General features: G+C 32.2%; 2 protein-coding genes across 7 annotated transcripts in view; one reads left to right on the forward strand and one right to left on the reverse strand.

Annotated features, from left to right (window-relative positions):
* The window catches only part of LOC131848020 (sodium/hydrogen exchanger 3), a 39,087-nt gene that overhangs the window by 14,535 nt on the left and 8,051 nt on the right, over positions 1 to 16,501 (forward strand). For 2 of the 6 annotated variants that reach the window (XM_059197760.1, XM_059197763.1), the window contains exons 3-16: positions 1,757 to 2,024; positions 6,666 to 6,929; positions 7,319 to 7,544; positions 9,551 to 9,778; positions 9,999 to 10,216; positions 10,595 to 10,678; positions 10,751 to 10,959; positions 11,898 to 12,023; positions 12,122 to 12,279; positions 12,755 to 12,893; positions 13,263 to 13,406; positions 13,682 to 13,748; positions 14,208 to 14,303; positions 15,274 to 15,474. In XM_059197760.1, coding sequence (XP_059053743.1) covers positions 1,757 to 2,024; positions 6,666 to 6,929; positions 7,319 to 7,544; positions 9,551 to 9,778; positions 9,999 to 10,216; positions 10,595 to 10,678; positions 10,751 to 10,959; positions 11,898 to 12,023; positions 12,122 to 12,279; positions 12,755 to 12,893; positions 13,263 to 13,406; positions 13,682 to 13,748; positions 14,208 to 14,303; positions 15,274 to 15,474 — 2,428 coding nt within the window. Of the gene's footprint in view, positions 1 to 1,756; positions 2,025 to 6,665; positions 6,930 to 7,318; positions 7,545 to 9,550; positions 9,779 to 9,998; positions 10,217 to 10,594; positions 10,679 to 10,750; positions 10,960 to 11,897; positions 12,024 to 12,121; positions 12,280 to 12,754; positions 12,894 to 13,262; positions 13,407 to 13,681; positions 13,773 to 14,207; positions 14,304 to 15,273; positions 15,475 to 16,501 lie in introns of all 6 variants that reach the window. The other 4 variants (XM_059197759.1, XM_059197764.1, XM_059197765.1 and 1 more) reach the window with 4 other exon arrangements.
* Positions 3,930 to 6,593, reverse strand: LOC131848021 (uncharacterized). Its single transcript, XM_059197767.1, has one exon. It carries the CDS (start codon positions 6,427 to 6,429, stop codon positions 4,000 to 4,002), a length of 2,430 nt encoding a protein of 809 aa, XP_059053750.1. The 5' UTR covers positions 6,430 to 6,593; the 3' UTR covers positions 3,930 to 3,999.

Consider the following 16,501-nt stretch of genomic DNA (forward strand, 5'->3'; position numbering starts at 1 on the left):
ACATACCTGTATTATCTATTTCTCATAAATTAACAATTTCAGAAGTGTGTAACTTTCCCCCATCCTTACATGGCTTTTGCGTGGTCATTTTAAACAGTTGACGAAGGTAACTCGTTCAGTTATCCGAATTTATTGTTCTTTACATTATATCTACAAAGTGTTTGGATCATTGGATATTTAAATTCACGTCATTTCCTAAATTAACATTTTTCTGTTCAAATGATGTCACGACCCTACTTTATTTTTGTATAGGTAGCTTAAAATTGTACATTAAGAAACTAAGTATGTAGTTGAGTAGTAAAATACTTAATTATAAGACGCCATTAAAAAATAGTACCTAAGTATAGTTTTTGTACAGTTAATGAATGCAGTATTTGGATAGATAATTTCTATCATCTTGTGCGTATAATTGGTTTGTGCATTACTTTGTAAATTACATTCATTGTATTTTATAGATACAGAAGAAACTTAAGAGTTCGCTGTTTAATATAGGTATTTTTTTATTTTAATTAAATTTAATAATTAATTCGATGCAATAAATATTCAGCATGATTTTATATGTACATCATGTCATATACATGTGACAATGGAATTCGTGATGTCCGGTGTTAAGTACATCAAGTTGCTTGCCATTTCAGTCGTATCATCATATAAAATTAAACTCTTTTATATTTTTATATTTCATTAGTACTTTTTATAGTCATTTTCATTATCCTCTAAGTAATAAAGGTTACATTTGGTTATACAATATAATTATTAGAAATTGTAAGGGCGTCGATGAAACTTTCTAGGTTTATTTTATAGACACAGGGCCAGTCGCTACATAAGCATGAAACTTGACCTTATTCATAGTCACGCTTTGTCTACCTAGGGAGTTTTGTTTGCGACCTTATACCAAATAAAATATTTATCATTTTATAACAAAATTAAATTTAATATCTAATTACTATTTTATGTTTACAGTAGGGCGTAAAACTCTAACGGATTAGCCCCTTTTTAAAACACTGTCATTGGAGTTTTGTACTCAGAGTAGCTGAATAATTAGTATTTATTTTAATAGTTATTCTTCCTCTTACTTATATTCTCAGGATGCGTTTCTTTATTCTTTATTTTAATTCATTAGTCTCTAAAACTTTTCACTTTATTATTATTTTCAATACACAATATTTCTACTGTACGTGTGTTTGTCACTCTAACTTTTCTAACTCCTTATGAACCACTGGACCGATTTGATTCACCTTTAGTGTATAAATTTTTCAGGAACCTATTTGTTACCTGAATGGTTTGAAAAAATAACGCCACCTGCGTTGTTTTTCTGTGGAGTACGACGTATGCTCGGTCCACTAGTTATGTATAATAATTCTGTCTCTATTTGAATTAGTGTTAGTTGGTAGTTTGTATTCACACTTCAACTTTAAAATGTAAAGTAACAACAAAAAGATGTAAAAGAGCTACACGCAAGTTTCTTACTCATTCTTCTTATGATGAGACAGCTTGCAAAAAGAGGTTGATTGAAAAAAAAAAATGTGATGACTATTTAAAAAATGCTTCAATGAAAGTTTATTTGAATAAATTATTTCCTATTCTATTCTTTCTATTCTACCATAAAGATTATAACCTACCTACCTAAATACTTTTATACAGGTCATACGCGATGTTAGTCTCATATAACCTAATCGGACTGTTTGTTTTTTTGTAAAATGCTAACTAAATATTTGTTAAAGTTCTTCTTGTTAAAGTTGTATTATCTTTCCAGAGCACTACGAGACAAAGTCCGTCCATTATCGATGAGAGCTCCACATTCCCGGGACTTGGGTTCGGGCCCATGGGTCCTGTGGTGCCGCTTCCCGGCGAGCCGCTTGGCACCCAATTGCGACAAAACCAGGAGACCACCACTGATTTACCGGCCACCATCAAGCCGAAGAAAGAAAGAACTTTCGTGATCGCTGCATTTGAATTCCACAGAGTGGAGACGCCATTTTTGATCGGCCTGTGGATCTTTTTTGCAAGTATTGCAAAAATTGGTGAGTTTGAAAACGACTTTACATTATATTATGTAGTATTTATTATTTTGTCGGTTATAACAGAATGGTGCACTCCTTTGCGCTAACGGTATACGCTGACGAGGCGCTAATGGATGATGTCGGAATGAATTAAATCTGGTCAGTTAGTCCAACATGTTGAATTTAACAAGATCGTTTGGAGGGGACTGTGCAAATCGATTGTTAGAAATGGATCACTAGTTTCCTTTCCTAACACTCCATTATCAATCCCCTCCCCCTTGTGTAGATAGATGAGATTCTTTTATTTTCGATAATTGCTTATTGTTTGTGGTTAAATAATCTAGTCCGAAGTTAATTAGATCTAGTCAGGGAAGTAAAGAAATCTCCACTCAAATGGAATTGATTTGTGTTCGATGTACCTTCACCTTTCTCCTAACCTACATCCCTTTTTAACTTCTCATTAAGCACATACCCCAATAAACATTTCAAAAGAAGTACTTACCTACTTATACATATATGTTTTCAATATTAGATAGAAGCAATTGAGATTAAAAGTTATTCTTAATACCTACGACTAGCGTCATTTGGGTTTGTGTAATACATCTGTGGTAATACTAAAGCGATATGTAATTTCTTGAAGCATCGAAATTTATTGTATGTAATTATCGTGTAGATTTGTTGCTTTGTTATTAATTCTTGTATAAACACCTACTAGGTATACTTAATTACGACCTTGTAATTAAATCAAAATAACTTATTCACGTGGATCATTTATAATATGTAGTTTTTAACCCACCATAATAAAAATATATGCTATGAGTAAAATAAATCCTGAATAGATTTTGACCAAATATACGGAACAACTATTGGATTGATATTTACAATCGGAATTGCTATATATTGATTTAAAATATAGCTATTGACGATACATCCAAGCCATTGTATTATGTACATATAAATAAAACAACGCTTAATGTTTTACAGAGTGATTTGATTTCGACTCTTATTTTTATTGGACAGGATACGTTAAATTTGGACTGGCGGAAATCGGATTACCCTGTTAAAACTTTTGTGTGGTTATTCATCTATACAGCGTATATTTAAAAGCGTCGTCAATGTCATACTTTAAACTTAGGACTTAATAATGCGTCACTTTTTAGAATAAATGTTCAATTTGTAATCAAGAGCGGTTACGCTCTATCCTTGAACCAGTTTCTTAGTAGACGTCTGAGTTTTCCTTCCCTTTGCGAAATGCGAACATTCATACCTTTTTGATGTGGGATATGTTTCAAGTAGTTTCGTATGTCACAACTCTATGTAAACGTAAATTGAAAAAGGCAACCTTAGGAACACTTGGCATCAATAAGCTATACCGATTTGAGAACTTTTGGTACGTATGGAGCGTCGCTTATCAATACTTACCCATAATGTATTTACCAACTACACACTAGATATATACGTATCTTTGTTACACATTTCTTTTAAATTCAGTAAAGCAAATAATTAGGCAATCCAAAGTTTACTGGAATAAATTATCCACTACTATACTCCTTCACTTCCTAAAAACTAACTCGTATTTTAAGTTTATACTGTACATTAAATTATCCTAAGTTCAACCATCACTTTCCACCTTCTTAACTGAGAACATCATTTTTATCCATAAAATAGCTGTACGAAGACAGTTTAAATTTTATAAATATTATAAACTCGAAAGTTTGTAAGTATGGATAGATAGATGGATGGATGGATGTTTGTTACACTTTCACGCAAAAACTACTGAACGGATTTTGATGAAACTTTACAATATAGCTTATATACCAGAATAACAAATAAGCTATAAATTTCATGAGGGTGAAACGCGGGCTCAGCTAATAATAAAAGATTTATACGTTATTAAATTATTTATATTTTAATAATTATATCACAAACAAATAACAATATAATACATTCTGTACGAATTTATCTTCAAATTTATATTTTTAATTTAAGCGTAATTTCAGTAGTGCAAACACTTTCTTGATAACCCTGTAAAATAATGGCTGCTTACTCGAGATTTTCTTCTTCGTTTCACAGTTAACATCTTTTTATATTTTCCTCTAAAGAAACTCCTGTGGGATTTCACTGTAAATATATTATTGTTAAATTGACATTTTGGATGTACGGATTTATCTACAGCTTTATTATTATGTACAGATATTTCGGAAGGAAACATTCCTGTGTATGTTGTGAATGCAGCAATATACGGGGATGTAGTAGGTTTTGGATTAAATCCATTTCGGTCGCGAGAGTTACGAGCAACAATTGCCTTGCTTGTTGGACACTGACTATCAATCCCCAAATTAGAAATCGACAGCGTTGATTCTGAACCCTTGTTACATGAAATGGGATTCGTGAACTTATCTTCGTATATTAAGGTGTGAACATTTGTATAATAATCTCCTTTTCTAACGTTTGCTAAATCAAATGATGTACTTGAATGTGTTGATTGGAGTACAGAATTCGTGTGTGAATAATTTTTGTTTCGGAATTGACAGCCAACATCTCTAATAAATATAACGGCTTCACTGCTCTCATGTTCTTTAGGTAAATTAGTTATATTACATTTACAGTCCAAACAATGATACTGACATGATTTATTTGATTTGTAGCAATTACATCGAGTCAGAGATGGAATCTGACAGGGAGAAAAAGAATTTGCTAGACAAGGTGACTTGGTATGTGTGCTGTACGGTGGCGATTGAAAACCATTTAAAAACTCACATGCATTCTGCACTTGAGAAACCATATTAATAGAATTATCCATATTACGAACACTATTAATATCTCTCTGGCATTCAGGAATGTACTTGCATCTTGGAATATGAGGGCAGTCATTATTTTCTATATTATCAACTTTCCTTGTAGTTTCGTCATAAAATAAATTTTTACATATTGGGACGCATAAAGGTAAATTGACGCAACGAGGTTGATGTAAACATGGAGGTATAAATTCACAATTGTTCTTTAATATATTTGCTCTCTGACATGAAGGCGCAACAGTACAGGGTGGATGATGTCTACATGCTTTAGTTATTCTTATTATACGTGGTGTAGACTTTGGACTCATTTTTTTTATATTAGGATTTACATAGATATTGTCTGTAGGTAATATTTGACAAATTGGAATTAACTCACAACGTGGTTCGTGTTCGCAAGTACCATCGTCATTTACTGGTCTATTCCGTATTGGTGAAGATCTGTAAGCATATGATTTTGATAGTATATTCCTAATTTTATATGATGATAAATTATTACATTTTAAGCTGTCTTCTTCTTCTGTAGTACTCATAATTTCTACTTTTTCCCTGCAATTAGGACATACTATTTTCTTGCGTCTTTTATTAGACTTACTAATAATGCTTCCACCTTCAATATTTTGCATATTATTCATCAGTTTTAAACTGTCATTTTGGTCGGAATCTTTAACGACAGGGTTGCTAGTTGTAGCAATATCAAAATTCTTAAATTCTCTGGCACTCGTAGGTTTATTTTCCTTTATTGATTCGTTTTTATTATTATTCACGTTGGTAGCTTTTATATTTTTTAAATTTTCAGAAATAATTTTTGATGTACTAGTGCTTTGATGAGCTACCATAAATGATTCACTGTTTTGTGCTAATTCAGTTAAGGACTTTTTATCTGAACACGGACAAGCATATGAAAATAATTGACAAGGACATGGATCTTCAGTACGTTTACCGCGATCTTTTTTCTTATGTTTTTTCTTTTCTGAAAGAGGATTGGTATATTCTGTGCGATACTTTGCATATGACCAAAATTTTTGTTGTCTATCACTGAGTTCTTTGTTGTTGTAATGACTATTTTTATTAGTGTCTGCATAGTCATCTCTTAAAAAAATTTCTGAGGAAATATCGGCATCATTAGGAAAATATTTTTTAATTTTCTTTGAATTTATTTCTATACTATCTTTATGTATAATATTGGGCTGTAGTTGTGTCCCACATTCTTGAACTATAGCATTGGCTTTTCCTTTGAATCCATTAGGGTTTAATGATATATTCATAACCTTTCGTACATTGGCATTAGATGAACTGAATTCGGAAATATAATGAAATGAGTGCCTTTTTGTAATATCGTCTAAGTTATAAAATAAAGTACTTGTTGAATGGATGATAGACTTATGACTGGAATCTTTGTTTAAAACGTGATATTTCTCACACGTAGTGTAAGATGTCTGATTTAACATTTCCGAACGTTCACTTGTGTACTTGGTGGATGTATTGTCACAAGTTGTTTGAAATATCGAAACATTGCCTCTTTTGGCATTCTTATACAGTGTATTATTGACGAGAGTAGATCCAAATAACTCATAAATACTAGTATGTGACTTCGCATGTGGTAATATCTTTTCATTGGTAACATGCATTTCACCTTATAAATGCCGTTGCAAGTTTTTATAGTAAATGTAAATGATTTACGTGATTCCGTATAACAATGTAGTTTAGATAATATGAAACTCAAGAACTGTAAGTTTTTGTCCACTTTTATTTAATTTATACATTTTGTATTTATTTTGTATGCTGTGACATTTTACCGTTTTTATCATAAATGACAACTGTTTATTTTTTAATAATAAGATTTCATATAAAATAATAATTGCAGGTTTTCATATGGCACCGAGATTTTCGAAGATGTTCCCCGAGTCATGTCTATTAATCTTCGTTGGGGTATTAATTGGTGCGTTGTTGTTAAGCACCCATAGCGTGCACGTACAACCGTTGACGCCTGACACATTCTTCCTCTACATGCTACCACCGATCATTTTGGATGCTGGATACTTTATGCCCAACAGACTATTTTTCGATCACCTCGGAACTATTTTATTATTTGCAGTAGTTGGGACTGTTTTTAATACTTTAACTATCGGTAAGTTAATGCCTGTTTACAATACCTGTATTTTTTAAATATTAATGCTGTACAATATATATCCGCAGTAAGTTGTGAGAATATTATATTTAAAGTTGATGAACTTTAAGTGATATTTTCTCAAAACTGTTTTTTACGCCGCACAAGGTATAACTACCTTGTGCGGCAGATTATTAGAGCATTCGAATTAATCCTATAAAAATACATATATAAATATTGCATTATCATTACAGTTCATAATAAATTGGTATTGTATTATTTACGGATAAAAAATAAAAAATATTTGTTCTGACTGACTTTACTACTATCGTATTATTTTAAAATAAAAAGAAAATATTTCTTTAAACATTTCTTATATTACATGTTTAAAAATATATATTATTTGTCAGGTGCATCTTTATGGGCCTGTGGTCAAACTGGAATGTTTGGATGCAATACTCCACTACTCGATATGCTTCTATTTGGTGCTCTCATCTCAGCGGTAGATCCAGTTGCCGTCCTGGCTGTTTTCGAAGAGATCCATGTTGATGAGGTCTTGTATATAGTAGTTTTCGGCGAATCACTCCTAAATGATGCCGTCACCGTGGTTTTGTATCATATGTTTGAAGCTTACACGTAAGTAATAATGATTATAAAAATACATATACCTACATATTTACAAAAAATAGTAACAGTTACTATGTATCTAACTGTGAACTTAGAAAATTCGACATATCTTGTAGCCTCTGCTCTCTCACGTTGAATATGACAATATATTACAAAATTAGCGTTACCACATCTGCAGTCGGACAACTTAGAAAAACTCTGAAATTCGAATATATGTCCTGCCAACACCACACCGTAACTGCCCACTCAAATTGCAATATCCTGTAGCAATCTTTCAGTAAAAAATAATAGTGGCATTACATAATTTCCGGAGTTAAAAAAGCTAACACATAGAAATATAAATAAATTAGTAGTCACATTTCTGAAAGCACAGGTCGTCTCTTTCTGTAGTTTAATATTCATTATTATTTACCGTAGAGTAAACTGCAAGTATTTAAGGGGGTCTTCCTATGTGACGGCCTGTTTTTTAGGGATATTTTAGGATTTTTTTCTACGACCAGTAAATATTTAGAGCTTCAAGTTTTTTATCATTTATTAACACATATTTGGACAGTATAAATATAAAATTTCAGCTAAAAATATTCAGTCAAACTAGAGTTACAGCGCTCTGAACACCCCCGCCTCGAAAAAAAAAAGAGCTCCCACTTCCTCCACGATTCCGGCTGATCGGCTTATCTGAAAAAAAAAAAAAAAAACGGCGTTTTAATTTGTAGGCTTAAAAGCACGGAATGACCTATAATCAAATGAATATAAAAAAAATTGGATTTTTGATAGACATTTGAAATAAAAGTTGCAAATTAGGCGTTTTTTTTTTCGAAGTTTTGAAAATTTTCGATTGATAATAGTTCATTCCATGCGTTTACATATATTGAGTGTGCTCTGTAAATTTCAAGTAATTCGGTCCAGCTGTTTCTGAGATACAATGGAGGAAAGTTTGAAAAACACAGTTTTGAGAAAAACGCGTTTAAAGTTTCAAGTCCGTTAAAAACTATTAAAATATCAACTTACTCTCAATCGGCGATGCCTGGTCCATAGAGTATTCCTTCCTCTTCCTCGTGAAACTCTTTTAAAGCAGATTGTTCAGCTCTTGAGTCAATCCTGGCTTGTTTAACGACATCACTTACGCGCCGCTCAGAGCGTAAGATTCGCTTTTCATCCCGTTTCTCAACATACGCTTGGGCTTCACGACCAACAGGGCATCCCATAATCGACATAACTTTTAAAATACCTTGAAAACCTTCATTAAAGATAATAACTGCTAAGTAGCTAGCAATTTCAACAACTTTGGGACCAGAATGAAGATGTTTAGGAGCGAAAGTCTAAAGCCTAGGCCTCGGAAACTTGATCGCGAAATAGACACGTCACTTTTACAAGTTTTACATATAACTATTTCAGAGATTGCAGCAAATACAGAAACAAACTCCAAAATGCAATATGCGAAATTCGAAGCGATGGGAACATTCATGTTCATGTTATTTTTAAGTTTTTTGGCCGAAGCTGATGTAAATACCGTATCATTTTGGTGGGTAAAACGGTTTCCACTAAACTTTCTTTTTTTACTACGACCAGGATGAACATTTCCACTCGTACTTCCTTTCCGTCCACTCATTATGAAAAAAAATAATTTGTAGCTGTTGCTCTCTTCGAAGTTCAACCAAGACTAAAATAACTTCGGTAAAATATTATAACAATAGAAATTTCTGTTTAAGTCTGTAGAAACGTGTCTAAACTTGTATAAACAAATATATTAATAAAAGGGAGGCCAGGTATAAAGCCGACGGTACACAATAGGCCCGGTCTCTAACTGCCAACTCACCGCTCCGAACCGCTCTTTCTTTTACCTGCTGTATCTTTAAAACGACTTCGAATTTTCTAAAATCGCTTTACTACCGTATTCTAGACATGTTAAGGGGGCAATTTATGAAAAAAAAAATCGATTTTTTCAACCCATCACATAGGAAGACCCCCTTAATATGCGTATAATTTGGTTGTAATTAATAATCATATTTCAACAGGGAGATGGGTCCTTCCCGTCTGATGTACACCGACTTCCTAGCTGGCTTGGCCTCATTTCTAGTAGTCGCGTTGGGAGGTACTTGCATTGGTGTTGTTTGGGGTTTCGCCACGGGCCTTGTTACACGATTCACACACGAAGTCCGTGTCATCGAGCCCATTTTTATCTTCGTCATGGCATACTTAGCGTATTTGAACGCTGAAATGTTCCATATGAGTGGAATACTTGCGTAAGTATTACGGTTTATTAATTTTGTTATTCATAACATTATTATTTTTTCATTATAATTGACTTTGCAAATTTACCTGCAGTCTGGCAAAAAAGTATTAACTTAAAACAAATTTAACAGTGTTTTAGCCAAACTTCTTATACCATTATTAGGATAAACATATTTATCGTGGTACAAACACTGATGTTATTTTAACACAATCAAACAAATAATTTCACAGGATAACATTTTGTGGTATTACCATGAAAAATTACGTAGAGGCGAATATATCGCACAAATCTCACACAACAATCAAGTACACAATGAAGATGTTATCGTCCTCGTCGGAGACTATCATCTTCATGTTCCTTGGTGTTGCCACAGTGAATAACAACCACGATTGGAACACGTGGTTTGTGTTGCTCACCATTGTTTTCTGCTCAATCTTTCGGATTATAGGTAAGACATGTTTAGTTGTACATGTTAAGTTTAGCAAAATGTAGAACTTGTTGATGTAGAACACTAATTTTTTCGATTAAAATTTTAATAATTATCAATATGTTTATAAAATGTTCTTCTTGGAACTTAATTTGGAACCCTTCTTGTAATGTACCTATCCGCAAAGTAAGACTTTGGCTACGTCGTCAGGGAGAACTTTCGGAATCTAACCCATAATTTATTCATAAAGTGTCACTTTTCACGGGGTCTCTACTTTATTCATTAATTTTGTAAGAGCATAAAAGTTTGGAGTCTGCAAATTTAGTGACATAATGCTCTTGTAATATTTTCTGTGCCAGTCTAAATAATTATTAAACAATCCATATTTTTTTGTTACAGGCGTGTACATATTTAGTGCAGTAGCTAATAAGTTTCGATTACACAAACTAAATAGGGTCGAAAAATTTGTTATGTCGTACGGAGGTAAGAATTTGTTTCTACATAGATCTTTTTTATGTTTCAAAAATTGTGTATTGATACAAATGTTTTTACTAGGTCTGCGAGGTGCGGTTGCTTTTGCATTGGTGCTATTAATAGATCCTGAAGTGGTGAAGCTTCAACCTATGTTCGTCACCACCACTATAGCAGTAATATACTTTACGGTATTCATACAGGGTATCACGATTAAGCCCTTAGTCAAAATACTAAATGTTAAAACAGCAGAGAAGAGGAAGCCGACCATGAATGAAAGGATACATGAAAGGGTAAGTTAAGTTATATTTTAAAATTACGGGAAAGGGCAACCAAGTCTCGTGGCCTATAACTGGCTAACCCTGGTGTTTCCATCCAAATGTCAAACAATGATTATATTAATCATATGTCAATATATGAATAGGTCAGAGTGTTAAGAACGATACAGTATATTCTGAGATTACTTTTAGGCTTACCTTTTATTTAGATAAATTTGAATTCTATATTTCCATTTCATTGTATATTTTGGATATTATATTTATTTTTTTAAGCTTTTTAATTTTAGGTCCTTAGTTGTACAATTAGGTTATGTAAATACTAGTAATAATAAATATTGGACATTGATGTTACTTACTGTAATTTTTTTTATTAAAATTATCTCAAGTTTGACGTTAAAAAGATTTTAATTATTACAAAATCCAATTCGTGTTTTGAATATTAATTCATCAAGATATCATCTTAAGCTTAAAAATGTAAATCCTTGTCTACGTGGGTACCTCAGTCTGAAATATTTATAAGCCTCCAAGTAACTTGCTTTGTAAGCTGTGTTTCGGTTGTAGGAAGAAAGTAGTCAGTAAAATTACGCGATACGAGGACTGATACCTTAGTCCTCTGGAATGGCAATGAGTCTTATTACAAATGTCACTTGATAACTCGATGTCCATAGTGCTGTTCATGTATATTATATAGGCTGTGTTCATGTATATTTGGCAGGCTATGGTATATTTGTTACTGTTTACCAGTTTATCAGTTAGGCCATCAGCTTGTTTGCCATTACAATTATATAAAGCAATCCAAAGGTTTTTCTTAGTCTAGTTTATAAGTAATCTACGTCATAAAGATTTTTATAATTTCAGTAGCTCAGGAATGATACTACACATCTAATATTTTTATATAATTGGTATTTAATGTTCTGGTTTTATTAGAATTATGAATGTCACTCCTTTTTCAGTTTATGGACCACTTGATGGCAGGTGTAGAGGATATCTTAGGTAAACACGGTAATCATCACATGCGTGACAAATTTAAGAGATTTGATAATCGATTTATTAGGCCGTTTTTACTTAGAAATTATCAGGTAAGATAACATTTCAGAATATTACGTCAAAATTAATAAAAAATATAGTTACTTGATCATTTTATGTATATATACACATGCATTTTATAATATTCCAGGGTGCAGAACCAAAAATTTTGGAAACTTACTCAAAATTAGCTATGAAAGACGCTATAGAGTATATGCAAAGAAACGCTTCAACAATTGGTAACATATCTGGCGCCGAATCGATGTCAGCTATATTTAAAAATTATACGAATGCAAACTTAAATGGAAGGTTAGTCAAATTATATAAAATTGTAGCTATTTGCGCAGCACTATATATTTCTTTTTAATTTGACTGATGCTACCTTTTCTGTAACTTATGGATATATGTATAGAGTTATTGATAAATAATATCTTGCACCACGTAGTTGCATTGGTAATTCTTTTTATATTAAAAACAAAACTAATTTCAGGGAGGGATTTAATAAAGTAAGAGTAAATAATAGTAAATGTAATGGAAAGAATTTTTTATCAATGTATTGCTAAAGATGTGACATAAAATATGATAGGCTTTTTACCGCAGCCACGCCGAAAATATCTTTTCCGTGTGCGAACCAAGATTAGGTTGCTAGTTTTTATAATTACTAGTGCAACGGACATATATTTTTTTAAATTAGGACCATTACAGTGTAGTACGCGGAATATTATGGTATTATATTTACTTTTTCAGTTAATTGCCAAATGTGTTACTTAATTTGTTTTTGCAGTCCAAGCTTTAGTCAACTGGACTCCTCAACATGGAATATAGATATGCAAGAATTGGAATATAATCCATCTAAGAAAGACTTAACTGATGCCAAAATTCATCACTTGTTAGCCGAGGAATTGTGTAAACCCTTTAGACGTGTAGGTATCACCAATGTACTTAAATTTTTATTTATATTAGAATGAGTACTATTCTATTATAGTAGACGCGAAAGACTGTGAGGAAAGATATATGTTTGTCAATCTGTCACTCAAAATCTACTGAACGGATTCGAATGATGTATGACAGATAGATGTGTAATAGATACGAGTACATCAAAACTTCACCCAAATTTACGGTAGAAACCGTGCAAGATGTTTCTTGTATAGTCATAAAAATCGTTGCGAGAATATCATATTATAGCTGTTTCGAATATCCAAACCACGTTTACAAGTTTTGTACATTTATATAATTTCAGGCATAGTTTCAGTTAATTTAGTGCTACCATTTATGGTTATTATATTTTTTAGCATCGGCGACTCAGCTACAGCCGTCATGCTGTAAATGATAGGGACCTCGGTATTCAGCAGGTGAACTACAAGACACATATGAACATACGACGGCGTGTTGGCGATCGAAAGCATCACCATAAACGCAGTAAACGTGGAAAGCAGGTATTTTCCGTACATATTCAATTACTATATTTTTAGAGCTATCTTTACTACTATTTCTGTTGTGAAGAAAGGTCCTTAATAATTGTGTTAAGTTTAAAGAAAATGAGATTGAAATTACAGGGTACAAGATACAAGGAATGGGTACACATAAAAAGCAGCACAGTCGTTACATCGTCATAGAAAGAAGAGTGTTTTACGTATATTTGTCATAAAATTTCATTTTTTATTGTTCTTATTTTTATATAATAACATAATTGGTTGTTATATATTTTCAGGATGGCAAAAACCATGTCACTTTCCCCGAATTCCAGCAAAATGGTTCGGCTAAACAGTTCACGCACGGTAAAAAAAAGTATTATAGATTAGGTACTTATTTTATACTTTTTTAATATCACGAGTGTCGATCGCATGCACGTGTGGGTCCAAATTATTTTGTTCTTAATTATATAATATCATTATTACATTATTTTGCAGAGCACACGAGCTTTGTTTTACACTAGCGATATAAAAAACACACGTGAATATTAGAGTTACATTATAACACGAGATTTTAATTTGTAGTGCATGTTGTAATTATATTTTTAAATGTATTGAACAGCAATTAATTATGATAAGAGATTTATAGGTTTCAAATTACCACTGCTTAATATTTCATAGAGTGATGATATATAAATAAGTACGAGTATATTGAATTTAGACAATGTAGATTACAAAACTGTATCTAGATTACATACATTGATTCGCACAAGTTTGCGGTTACGATTCCGCAGCATTAGTGTCAATTTGAGGGATGTGTTACAGACTACATTGACGAGGTGCTGCAGGAGGACTGTGAGGAGCGGGAACCTCGCCGGGAAGGCGATGATGGCGGTATTACATTTACTGCCAAATCCCCGCGTAGGTATTCTGCATGACGCCCTGTGTGAGATTACGTTTGGAATTGAATATTAAATTAATCATCTGGTTCCAAGTGATGCACGCTACAAGTTACAATTATATGTAATCAATGTAGTTTAATTAAAATCCAGGTTAACAACCTGTTTGTTTCCAAATACATAAAACCAGATGATATAGACTTCATTGTATGTATATTATAATGAACAATGGAGATTTTTACCAATTATTAATATAGAATCAAAGATTGATATTAACAACTAATACGGTAACAATAATATTAATAAAAGTTTCAGATTAATTCAAATCCAAACAGTATTAAATGTTGTGGACCAAATGTACTTTCACTTAATTTGCACTTCAGACTATATAAACGGTGAATTTTAATATAAATGTTTACCAGCCTTATTAACATAATGGTAATTTCATTTGCCGGGACCTGGGTCTGGTGGCTACCAACTGTGAGAATGTGCTGATTCGTATTTGTGGTGGCATGTTATAAATTTCTAATCTTCTATATGTAATCTTTACTATTTTGTGTATTAAGAACAAGAGCTTTACTTTTAACTTTATACGGGACTGCTTCAACTTCTTATTACTAAAACCGATTTCATTTAAGATTAAATAACAAAAACAATGATATCATAATAGATTTGTCTACAAAGTTAATAACAACCGTAATGACATTAGTTTATATTGCTTACACTTTAGTAGACCTAACGCATTATATAGTCGCTAATTGCTTACTTAGAGGCAGCTCCGTATTAAGCAGTACCTACTTTTGAAAATCTGTCTCTTAACACTATCGTAACGTCCGCTAGACTCCACAGTGCCAGTTGCTCCCGATTCCCATGTATCTGCTCTTCATTTCTGCTTGTTAATATTGTTTGTTTGATTGTCATTTTCTTCCCTTCTGGCAAACTTCATGTGGCACCGCAAACTAACGATAATCTCGACAACTGGCGATGTTAAGCTGGATTTAAAGAAGTCAGTCCGACGTCCTCACATAAAGAGAATAGTAGTTCGCTTTTAAACCAGTTGGCTAACCTGCCTGGATTCAATCCTTTGAAAGCGAGAATCGTTAAACAATATGCTAAAACACCTGAAGAGATACTGCCGACAGCTGTTGAGAAATCCTTACCGTGGAGAAGGGACAGATCCACGTATAATTTTGGTATGTGTTTATTGAAAACTAATCATTTTTGTCATTGCCTACTGCGTCTGATGATCTTAAAGAGTTCGAAATGACTTACATTAATGCAATAATACTTCGTATTCAGACATCTCTCATTAAAATGATCATATAGACAATTTGAAGAGTACAATAATTCTAAATCAAATTATTTAGTTTTATTACATGCTCTATGCTGAATTAGGTTTAATGCTTTTTATTTAGTATTACTTTCAATGAGTTTTTAATATTGGGAAGAATTGAAGGTAACGAGTATGACGCTAAATTGTACACTTTCCATGCTTTATACTATTGACACTGTAACTAGTTTGCAAGTAGGCACTACGAATACACATTTAGTTACATTTAAATTTCGTAGTCATAATGCCTATTAATGTTTAAATATTTTACTTTATTATTTTTCTCTCATAAAAAATATTATTTTATATGCCTGTTATTGAAAATTGGTGTATTATATATCTGATTAATTATAACATTATAAAATCTACATTATATATAGGCATCTACATAGATTAATCCATAGTTCACAGAAAAATTGATTAAAACATCACATTTTGGTTACTGCGAGCTAGAAATCTATTATGTGTAATGTAGATAGACGTAGAATAAATATTCTGAATAAATTAGTATCACTTTTAAGTTTACTAGAGTAAGCTTATGGACAAACTAATGTCATTTAACATTCAATATATTGTCGAAAGATTTAGAGTTTTTTAGTAGGTACTCTATTGTAATAAAAACAATATGGTGCATGTTTGGTACTTATTAGATGCAATAGGACATTACTAAACAAAGTATTATATAGTTTACTGTTCCCCCTACAGTAATAAAAATAGTACCTAATTCCAGTTGTTGTAAGTTACAAGTAAGACAGTATTTCATCAGGCGCTAAAAAGGTACTTCACATTAAGAAAATAATAAAATTGCATGTTACTACACTATTAAACACATACTATATTTATCTTCTAATTTCTAGATATACGTAGGTACTTCAACTACTTTTTTCTTG

Source organism: Achroia grisella, unplaced genomic scaffold, assembly GCF_030625045.1.
Source record: "Achroia grisella isolate CSIRO2021 unplaced genomic scaffold, CSIRO_AGI_Agris_v1 utg546, whole genome shotgun sequence".
Lineage (NCBI taxonomy): Eukaryota > Metazoa > Arthropoda > Insecta > Lepidoptera > Pyralidae > Achroia > Achroia grisella.